The 12,190-nt window shown below is 41.5% G+C and overlaps 1 protein-coding gene across 2 annotated transcripts in view; it reads right to left on the reverse strand.

Annotated features, from left to right (window-relative positions):
* The window catches only part of cpne2 (copine II), a 55,373-nt gene continuing 43,183 nt past the window's right edge, over nt 1–12,190 (reverse strand). For both annotated transcript variants that reach the window (XM_080437927.1, XM_080437926.1), the window contains exons 13-16: nt 11,171–11,222; nt 9,626–9,759; nt 2,347–2,583; nt 1–1,681 (exon numbers count right to left, since the gene is read on the reverse strand). In XM_080437927.1, coding sequence (XP_080294053.1) covers nt 1,574–1,681; nt 2,347–2,583; nt 9,626–9,759; nt 11,171–11,222 — 531 coding nt within the window. In that variant the 3' untranslated portion in view covers nt 1–1,573. The remainder of the gene's footprint in view (nt 1,682–2,346; nt 2,584–9,625; nt 9,760–11,170; nt 11,223–12,190) is intronic.

A 12,190-nucleotide genomic window follows, 5' to 3' on the forward strand; every position in this document is an offset into this window, starting at 1 on the left:
TTTGACATTTCTTTCAGTTTATTGACCTGAAAGGGGGAAATAGACACAACTTAAAAAAATAGCAACATGTTCAGTACAAAGGTACACAGCAATACACATATTAGTACAACAGAGTACACATTTGAGCACTGCATAAAAGATCACATTAAGAAATATGTCTATTGGCTTGTCATGACTTCATTATAAATATACATTCGATATATGCATTTCAAAAGCTCCCAATTCTGCACCGGGAAAGTGTAAAGTAATAGCCTTCTAAATTGAAACACCTTCTTTGCCACGTGTTGACTCAGCTTATTTTCCAGTAATTTCACAAAATTTCTTTAGAGAAACTGTTTACAAAATTAGAATACATAATACAAAAAAACATGCATTTGTCACTGTCAGCATTGTTTTGTAAACTGAGTTGATATTTGCAACATGCAGGATTAGGTGAAATCTTCAGCAGGTCATGCTCAATTTATACCCTGTTGTATGACAGTGTCGCATACCAGAAACAGCCAATCTACAAGCTCACAACGCATCTTGTAGATCTGTTATTTTGGCGTCTGACACCATCGTAAGACAAAGTATATATCAGGCTACAGTATTATACGTTTTTTTTTTACAAATCAGCAAATGGACCCCAAAACCAGCAGTACAGTATATACTATATACAGTATGGTAGAAGTCACCCTGCCTTCTCCATTGTGTATCTATCCTATATCTATCCTGTATTTGTGTTGGTGTTATCACTAGAGACTATTCTCTTTATGGTACATGGAACTTATTAAGCATAATGTAATATAAAGCACGTTTTATTTATACAATGAACAATTCCTCTTCAGTGCTGGAGCAACAGTCGTGCAGTAGTGCATCTGTTAGATTGTACGCTTATGCTGTACATGTAAGCAGTGGACATATTGTAGGCAGGCATTGTGCATTCAGCACATGCCTTTGTCCAGGCTCAAAATGTTACCACTCACCACGAGAACATGAACATGGAATACAGCCTTCTTATCTGAGGCATCATTTGAAAAGGATCCAGGTGGCAAAGTGGGGGTATTTCAACCACAGTACAGTATTTTTTTTACTTGGGAAGTTGGGAGCAAGTTTACACCAAGTACAGTATTGTATGTATCACACAGTATCAATCACGTAACATACACATGCATAAAGCTGTGATCTTTGATCTCGATAATTTCAATACCATAATTTACCTGCATAATAAAGTATTTTCCAAGACACCTGCCACCACTGCACACATGCAAGGTCCTTTATTTATTTTTTTACATTATCAACAGACTGTTTCCTGTTTTATAGACACTAATTAAACAGATGGCATTTAAATTTTGATAGTCTCATTGAAGACCTATTCAAGTGGATACAATTCCTTTTTGAATTGTATTGTGAGAACCTAGCAAGTAGATGAACCAGATTTACTGTATGTTTGTGTCTGCAAATTGTTTTTTTGTTCACAAATACAGCTGATCTACACACTTTCATAGCATAGAGTTTTCAACAATGAGAAAACACATTTTGGCAATTTATATTATAACGTTGTATAATATACACTTATGGTCTCCAGGGCTTCTCACTCTGGTGCTGCGTTGGAAGGCGACATATTCCGTTGTTTGAAGTACTGGGTGACTTGTTGAGGCAGTTCAGCTAGCACGGACTTGGCTAGAGTCTCCTTTGGAGCCTGAGAAATAAAACACACACACACACACACACACACACACACACACCCCCACCCACACACACACACACACACACACACACACACACACACACACACACACACACACACACATACACACACACACAGTGACAGGCATGAGTTTAAGCAAATGAAGTACATAATTTGCATACCCTGAAGAAGGCTGTGGGGCCGCTACGAGTGGGTTATCCCCGTCACAGTTTTTAACTCAATTCAATTCAATGAAATAGCCACCTTAATAAAGGCTTTTAACTTTTTCACCAGAAGAGTGCCTTGGTTTATTTTCCTTTGTTGCACGTTTTGAGTGTCCAACCAAAGAGCACCTTCTTCATTATACTTTTTTGTCCGAGCACTCAAAGATTATATGACAAAGGTCGCAATCGTTCAAAATAATGTTTGTTCATGAGCTGGTACAGCCGGCTCCATCCACTGCAATGTATTTCATCAAACTTCCGGTGCGAGGTTTGCCACCCATGAGTGTCATGTCAATATATCTAGAGAACCCAACTGAGTGTCTAAGGACATGGGGAGTTGATTGTTTCCACTTTAGGCCTGTGTGATTAAGGCTTGTACAAAGAAATATGTGTATTCGACAGTCAAACAATAAAGAAAGAAAAGTACAGATTTATTTCTTTATGAATACTCACATTACGGAAGTCCCTGAAAGGGACAAACTGGACAATGTCACGAACTGCCTCCTCTCCCGTGTTGGAGCGCAGGACACTGGCGTCTCCGTCCAAGAACTCCATGGCGGCGAAGTCCGCGTTGCCCACACCGATGATAATGATGGACATGGGAAGCTTGGCAGCCTGTACGACGGCGTGACGCGTCTCGTCCATGTCACTGATAACACCATCCGTAATGATGAGGAGAGTGAAGTACTGCTGTAGAGGGATGACAAGAGAGGGAAAGAGAGATGAGGAGAAGGAAGGATGCAAGACAGATAAAAGATGTTGAGGATGATATAATTAGTGAATTATATGACAACTGCTATCATTCATGATTCATAATGATGTAGGCTGAAGACAGGTGTAAATGCGGTAGGAAAATAATTGGAACAGACGGTGTAATGTCCTATAAACACTTATTTTGTAGTTGTGTTTTAATAGTGTTTTTCCAGTTTTATTGTGTAGCACTGTTTGGCTGTGTAGTCTTCACCAGAGCTATGTAAAAAGAGAGTCGCAACAACTCTGTTCACTCCAATGGACCACTAGCAGTGCACGAGAGTTGCAGCAGAACAAACAGTTTGTGGTGCACTTCTAAAAGTTAAGACATTTAAAGAATCAGATTTTATATTAGCATCACATCGGAATCAACACATCGGATAACATATCTGCGGTCTACACGAATCACGTGACGATCAAGCTCCGTTGTTGCAACTCTGTTTACAAGGCTCTTCACCTGTCCAAGGACACATACACACGCTTCAGAAGCATAAGCATCCCGTTCACTTCCATTCTATTGGAGCAAGGGGGAGGAGGAAGGGGCTGGAGCATTGGGTCGCTGCATTTTGATATAACGCTTTCAATGCAACATTGGTGAACTTTGTGTTAGCCAATAGGAAAGAAGTTCTGTGGTTGAATTGACAGGCATTTTGCTTGCAGTTTTCTTCCACAGAGACAGCCACTCCAACATAAGTCAAACAAACTACACAAAAATCCTGCACTGCCTGCAACCCACAAGACAACATGGGAAATTGACACGTTTGACGCTTCGGCATGCATTGGCTTCAACGCGGCACTGGCTCAGGAGGTACAGCGGGCGTTTGGGAACCAGAAGGTTCCCAGTTCGATCCTGGGCTCCCTAGAGTTAGTGTTGAAGTGTCCTTGAGCAAGACACTGAACCCCTAATTGCTCCCGATGAGCAGGTTTGTGCCATGCATGGTTTCCTCTGCCGTGGGTGTGTGAATGCGTGTGTGATTGGGTGACTGTAATGCACAAAGATAGGGCACTCGTCAATGTTCCCTAATGTTGAACTCTTCAGATGTAATGAAAATGTCACATCAAAATGGTTGCATCAGTTACTTTCTTTGTAATGCGTGTCCTCCGCTCATTCAATTACCCACATGCAAATACTTTCATAATCAGTATACCTTGTATACATACCAGCCCGTTCCCCTCTGTTCTCTGTCAGACTGTCTATGATCTATCTTGTGTTCATCATCACTCACCAGCCTTATTCCGTGTGTTTGTTTTCCCTTGTTTGATCACGTTTAATATTTGATTCGCTTTCGTTGGTCAGACTGATTTCTCATGTTTTTGTGAACTTCACTTTGTGCTGTGATTTGGATTTTTGTCATCTCCCTGTTTGGATTTGTTCACCTGCATTTGGACTGCTTACACGTGTATGACCACCTGTTTATCAGGCAATAAAAACATGCTTTTTGCATTTGACTTTATATCCCGAGCCTTTCTCTGTGCCTGGTGCTTTGATCTGTTCTGAGTCATTACAGATGGAAGGGATAGAAAAACAAGTGCACAAAGGAGAGAACACAGAAATAGACGTAGTCTTTCTCTTTTTTCATTCTGTTGCACTTCATTCATATGACCGATCATGCCATCTGTCCCCAGTGCAAGACAGATAAAGAGGAAGGCATGAAGAGGAGAGAAAGGGGGATGAAAGAATTGGACTGAAAAGTGCAGGGATAGAAAAGCAGAGAAGTTGTAAAAACCTGGGAAAAAGGATTAGGCTTTGGAAAATGGGATAATGCAAGGTACTGTGGAGGAGAATATCTGGTTACCGCAAAGCAGGACACACAGGCAAGGCAAGAAATTGCTTTCACGAGTGCCATGCCCTGCAGGGAAGCACTGTCACAAAGCGTCATAAGTGCCAAAGTAACACAAAACGCAACAGACAGTAGAAGTGCAAAGTAGCCTGATGTGACGCGTTGTGAGCTTGTAAATCTGCTATTTTTGACAAGCAACAACGCCACATGACAGGGTATGAATTAAGCATACGTGTTGATTTAACAAGTTATATCGATGTTCAGCATTCTGCCATGTGGTTCTAGCTTCACACATCGGCTGAAGGAAATAAATAAAGAAGAGGACAGAATGAGACAACAATGAGACTGAGAGCTAGAGGAGAAAAGGAGGCAGAGAGAAAGGTTTATGAAGAAAGCGGGATAAAGCATGGCAATCATGCTGTGTTCGCTAGAATGCATGTTAATTATGCTGGGACAGAGAGGCTAATTTAGCTGCAAAACAAAACAAAAAAATAAAACAAACATGTATCTACCGTACAACTTTATTTGTTTGTTTTTTATGTTTTTATTTAGTGTAGCTGTGGGGTTTGGTGTGGTTGTTAAAAGATGTGAGCTACTGTATATATACACTTAGATTGTTTCTATGCAGATACTGTATAAACAGTACCAAGGGAGATATGTATGGCTGTGCATGGACGAACTACTACGTTTCTGTAGTGTAATGTATACAGTGATAATATTCAGTATGAAGAGGGATGTAAATCACACTAGGATCTCAACTAGTGTTCAAAGGACACATAAACACAAAATGCCATTAAAACATGAAAAAGGGCAACATAAACGAAAAACAATGGCAGTGGCTCAAGGGGTAGAGTTGTCAGTGTGGATGTGTGAATGTAATGCATATTGTAAAGTGCTTGGGATAAAGGCACTGTAGAAAGGAATACCATTTACAACAAATGCACACAATAGTGCTAGAAATAGTCCAGTAAGCTACTGTAAAGAGTTGTCTGTGAGCAGTGGTTTCTGTCTGTGCATGCGTGCGTGCGTGCGTGCGTGTGTTTGTGTGTGCGTGCGTCGTGTGTCACAAGGGCTCTATACTAGGCCCCCTCCTGTTTTAGCTGTTCACTAAATATCTTCACCGAAAATAACCAATCTACAAGCTCACAACGCATCGTAAGGCAACACGTTGTGAGCTTGTAGATTGGCTATTTTTGCTGAATGTTATCCCAGAGAATAGAGATGCTAGGGTTCAGGTGGTTAAAAAAACACATCCGTGTCGCATACCGATTCATACTTCATTGTACGCAGTTGTTGCCACGCTCTCAAAATTGCAGATTTACAAGCTCAGAATGTGCCATGGATGCGATGCATTGTGAGCTTGTAAATCATTATTTATGTTATTGTTATTTGTTATTTCCGTATGCGACACCGCTGCACGATGGGGCATAAATTAGGCATAACACACAAATACTGTACATACGCACACACACACAGCTCTGCAGAGACATACAGAACAAGAGGCTCCATGTCACACAACCATGGCCTACACACACACGCACGTGCGAGCACACACACACACACACGTGCACACACACACAGAGCAAAAGGGCTCTGAAGTCTGTGTCTTTAATGTGCCAGCAGCTGCGCTCATTAGTGAATCATTACCACACAGACAGACAGGGACACACGGTGTGACACAGTCTAGAGGGCAGTCCATAGCGTTGCAGTGCATCTGCACAAACTGAAGGAACACAGTAACACACACACACACACACACACACACACACACACACACACACACACACACACACACACACACACACACACACACACACACACACACACACACACACACACACACACACACACACACACATACACACACACATGCAGGTTTTCTCATTATCCAAAGAATGAGTACATTGACTGAGTATAGCTGTAGATTTGTGCAGACCGCCCTCTTATTCCAACGTGCCCACTGACGCATCAACGCATCGCACGCACGCACACACACACTAGCCTTCCCTCGACCCCTGTATGTAATCGACATCTGCTTATGTCACATCGCATTGTCCGCTCCCTGCCTTCAACCTGCTTGAACTCATATTATAAAACAACAAAGACTCTTACATTAAGCAAAAAATAGCCCCTGAAACACTGAGAATACTGAACAATACAAAGTCTTTTGTCTATTTTCCTGTTCTCTAAAGGGTGGCAGGGTGCAATTAGGGACAAAAATCTGTGTGGGAGCATAGTGATACCCAGCTATTACCCTCAGATATAGGCAGGAGGAAAAGCTATTGGATACACACTGCAAAATTTAGAGTGTTCATTTAACTCTGAGAGTGTAAAAATGTAACCTAATGGATATGTACCAGTGAGTACTTTACTGTGTACTGTACAGAGAAGCTGTAGGCTATGTGCTTGATTTAGGGTGAGTTTTTTTTTTTACCTCCACAGGACACCATATTACAATGGTATGTTTTTAACGTCAAGGTTTATCGGCAACACAATTGATGATTCCGGCTTTTGACACACAGCAGTGGAATCGGTACAGCTGGCAGGCACAGCAGTATGTGGACGGCAGTGTGTTGCGGGGGTCGTTCATTCTCTGCGGTTCTCAATGGCCATAGCATTGCACTGACACCAGAAAGGTCTGGGGGATTGTATGCCTTGTGTGGACAAATTGAATTTTTTGTTAAAACTTTCTATACACGTTTGAAGGACCATGACAAAGACTTTTAATGTGTGGTAAAACTGAACGTCATGAAACCTTTAAGGGCTTCATGCCCTTTGAAGCCAAGTGGGTATGATATAATTGACAGGACACAATCATAGGCAATGTTATGGCTTCTATTTCCTGTGTAACTCATAGGACAAAGCATGGCACTAACACAACAGTATCCAGCACCACCAGTTATGCTGTTCAAAAGCTTCACTTTTAACCCGATGCATGGAACACAGCTTGAGCATGCAACCAACAGTGAACGGAGCGAGAGTAAGAATAGCACACAGCAGGACAGCTGGTTTGTCAGCACCATAAACAGCATGCTCACTTAGAAGTTCCTGTGTAGAATGTTCTAGAACAAGTAGTTCTGAACTGCTTATCGATTGGTTGCTCTGCCAACTAGAGGTAACCAGGAATTTGGTTAACCAGCTTTGTGTTCTTTTCTTCTCTTCAAATGTTCTTAACCACATATACAGCACCGTAGCGTCCCTGTTCTGGGCATAATAGGTGAACATTAGGCAACAACATTTGAGTTGTTAAATTTTGTGTAATTGGGATGGAGCTTAAGCAACATGTATGATGTTCTGATGGGCCACATATAGCCATACTGTGTTATGTGTGCACTGCATGTCCCTCCACACACGCACATAAAAAATGTAAAACGGGCCCCTCCCACTAACTTTGGAAGCCAATTACGGACGAACGGTAAGGACTATCAAAATTTGGAGGTGTTTATTGCATGGGTCCAGAGATCATGTGTACCGATTTTTGTGAGATTTGGACAAAATATGTGGGAAAGGGAAAATTCTAAATGGCGGAAAATCTATCCAGACGCAAATGGGCGTGGCCTATATAGGGAGTTGCGTCATGACCCAAGGAATCTAGGGGGGGGATATTTTTATTCTACGACCTAAGGTTCAAGAGTTATAGGCCAAAACGTAAAGTGGGATTTTATAGCGCCACCATGTGGCCGAATGATATAATTATTTTTTAAATAATTTCACACTAAATTATGAACCTCCCCTCCAAGTCTTGTAACTCTAGCCCTTACGGTTTCTGAGAAAAAAATACTTCAGAATTTGAGTTTTTTCATTTTCCCATTAAAGTGGATGGGGAAATTTAATGCACTAATAAATCAATATCAATTAAACTGTACAACGTATCTCTTAGCAAAGTACAAGCCTGTGATTCCCGATGAAGCTGGTCAATTTGACATATGGCACGAAATTGGGGGAAAAAAACTGTGGGAGGAGTAGCGCGACAAAATAAAGTTTATCTAGAAGAAGAATAAAGAAAGTTTATAGAGTACTATAGTCTGGTTGCCCTATTCGGGCAACCACACTAATTAGAAGCATTGCTAGAAGCATTATGTACAGTAATAGCTAGAGCGCAAAAGTATTTCATGAATGTTCAGACAACAGATGTCAGGCTTTTAAACTAACCGTTGTACATGTGAAATTAATCAAGATTGAGCAACTAGCGACTGTATAGGTGGAATAGAGATTGTCCCCAGATGAGCAGCCATTATTCTCATCAGCTTTTTCGTTAGTCCCATGGTCCGGAGCGACGATTACTCGGCTATTAATTGGCTAGTTTTTTGTTAGGCCAACAGAGGATATACTATATCCCATAGCCTGCTGGCGGGACCATTTCTCACATATTATGCATGTTCAACAATGGCAAGTCAGTTACCCAGCCAGTCTGTAAGCGACATGGACTCATATTGGCCGTCCCCCGGGACCGGCAATAATGATGGGTCAACTGAGATTAAATAATGAGTTGAATGTGATGAGGAATGTATTGGCATCAATTAATGCTGTGTCATTCAATGTGTTTAGTTAATGTGTTTGAGAGACTGTGAGCAACAACACAAAGCTTATTAATTTATTCAGGCTCTTTGGCACTATGAGTTTTATATTGTAGCCTAGAGCCACTAGCTCTTTTTTTTTAACACTTCAAATAGAAAGGTCCTTGGCTGGAGTACAGTGAAATAAATTATTTTGCTGAAAGGTAGCCACCCCACACCCACACACTTCTTTGCTCTGGCAAGCTATGGGAATTATGTGTTCAAATCTCACACTCTTCAGGTCAAAATAAGTTTTGCAAGCCAACTCAAGCACTGTTACTCTTTAATCACTTACACCCTCTAGACTTAGTAAACTGGACCTGAGTTGGCTCTGTATACATGGACCACTTTTTTTCCGTCAACATCAAATCTCTTTGCCAAAAAAAAATGCTGATCTACAAGCTCACAACACGTCGAAAAGCGACGCGTTGTGAGCTTGTAGATCGGCTATTTTTGGCAAAGAGCTCCCCCACAATAAGGATGCTGGGGTTCAAGTGGTCAACTTTAAAATACACTTTTAAAGCCAGCATGCAGAGAGGACAGAATGAGAGGCTGACAGAGGACAGTCACTCTGCATCTCTGCAGAGACGCAGAATGACTCTGTGGCTCAGTGTGTAGCAGATATAGGCCAACATTATCACTTACAGCTGCCCTTTCCTGCTGCAGGGCCTGGGAGGCAAAGCGCGCCACGTGGTTGATGATGGGAGAAAAGTTAGTAGGACCGTAGAAACGGATGTGAGGGAGGCAGGTAGAGTAAGCCTGGGCTATACCTTCCACACCTACAGGAGACACACAGACAGAGCACACTTATTGTTATAAATACACCAGTTTGAACAAGTTTGTTAAAATTGGTAAAAGTGTTAGTCTCACTACAATTATGGTCCTAACACACCAGGGGCGAAATATTTTCAGATGCATGGTCAGATCATTTATTTAAATGTATGTTATCATTGAGTAGTGACAAGAGTGGACCGGAGTTCATCTGTGTTTTTGTAACTGGGTGGGAACCAAAATTATCTACCAGCAAAAATGGAAGAGAAATGTAACAAAACATTGCCTGTACACTGCACAAAATAAACAAATCCAACACACAGCTTTTGTTGGCATAACATACTTGTAGCAGTCAGTCGCCATGTTTGTTTCACACATGGACGCTATATAGACTAGTATACCGAAGTCTAAAGTTAAAATGACACCCCCTGTGTCATAAATATTTTTTCAAATAAAAAAACTCCCATTGACTTTTTTTTTAAATCAATTATTAATAATTGTGTTCCAGAAAAAAAGCGTCCAGCTATTTTGTCAGGGATGGCTCTGTGTCATTTATGGTATTTAGTTATATTTGATACAGTCTGTATCAAATACAACATGTCACACAAACCAACTACAGCGCTATATGGTGGAGGAGAACAGTCACAACTGTAAGTTATAACTTTGGAATTACTATTACTAGACTGGTCACCAGCCTACCCGGGAACGATGCAAGTCGGGAACAATGTAAGTTGGAAATGCATGCCCAACCCGGTTATGCAAAACCTGTTGTACCCGTGCCAGAGTACCCGTCTGTCTGCCGGTCTGCCTGTGTCCCTTTTTGTGCCCATTTATGGATATTCCTGATGGCATCAGTATATGCCCAAATATGGGCATATCTGTCGGATCGGTGATTCTGGACAACCGGATCTCCATACTGGACATGCCTATATGTAATGCCCATATATGGAGATCTATGATATCATCAGTATATGCCCATATATGGGCATATCTGTACATATATGGAGTACCTCCATATATGTACCTCCTTTTATGCTAAAATATAACTCCATATATGGGACAAACTCGCATCAATCCCGACTTGCATCATTCCCGACTTGTGTGGTCCCGAGTAGGCCAATGCCCAAAGGGCAAGGGTCTAGTAAAAAAAACCAAAAGGACTCATTTTTGGTTTTTGGAACACAGTCAAAACAGTCAAATGGGATTTTTAATGGGTAAAATTCTTCATGACCCGGGGGCGTGGTGTTGACATCAGGACTTCGGTACACTATTGATGTGTGCCCCTGGGTGAGCGCTCTATGGAACGGTTCCTGCCCATACTGTCAGTGGCCCAGCACCCTTGTATCCACTGTTTGCCTCAACATTCCCCAGGCTGTCTTTCTAAAAGAAATTACACATAAAATGCAAAGGAAAGCTCACCTAAACAAAAAGGGTTGGTGGGGTTGAAGTTGATGGCAAATTCATGGGACACCTGAAAACAAAGAAATACAGAACACTGTTCACTCCATCCTCACCCATCCATCTGCACATACTGTACATCATCTCTCCATATTCATCAGAAGATCCATTCAAATGAAGCCATGACAGAGATGTTGAAGCAACAATCTGTACGTTTTAAGTCTCCCTCAAGAGAGAGGTAATTGCAACAGTGCCTGAACTACAATAAATACATCTGGTGCGTTTTCTGCTTCAAATTCACTTTATTGACATTGTCAACCAAACAGATCAGTGGCCTGGTGGTTAAAAGGTCAGTTAAATACCAAAGGTCGTGTGGCCTTTGCCTTCAGAGCCCCTACCCTTTGGAATGCCCTGCCCCTGGATATCAGGCTTGATGAGTCTGTCCCCCGTTTTAAATCGCTCCTTAAAACCCACTTTTATAGATTAGCTTTTAATGCCCATTCCTCTTGATTCTAATCTATCTCAGCTGGTCTTTCACCAGTATGAAGGTAGTATGTCCTTATTTATTTGCATATTTTTCTGCATAGTTTTTAATGATTGTTTTGTTTTGTGTGTTGCTTTCTTTTGTTGTTTCCTTTGTAAAGTACTTTGTAACCCAGTTTTGAAAGGTGCTATATAAATAAAGTTGTATTATTATTAGAGTGTCCACCCTGAGACTGGGAGGTCAGGGTTCAATACCGGCAGAGTCATAACATAGACTATAAAAATGGTACCCACTTTCTCCCTGCTTGGTGCATCAATGGTTGGATTGGGGGTAAGTGCCGGTGACATAGCTAGTAGCATGTCCAGGGGGTGTATTTGTACATCAAGCGGTACAGAAACAGGAGCTAGGCTCCTACTAACAGTGTGCTACCCAACACCAGGGTCAAATTTGTTGTTGCAATATGCCTATTTATTTCTATATTTTCAACACCAGAGGAAGGTTCCAGTGGCCTCCTGTACCACAGGATATTCTCATCCATTAACTATTCCAGCTACTGC

The sequence above is a fragment of the Gymnoscopelus braueri genome (genome assembly GCF_963280865.1).
Source record: "Gymnoscopelus braueri genome assembly, chromosome: 9".
In the NCBI taxonomy this organism is placed as follows: Eukaryota; Metazoa; Chordata; class Actinopteri; order Myctophiformes; family Myctophidae; genus Gymnoscopelus; species Gymnoscopelus braueri.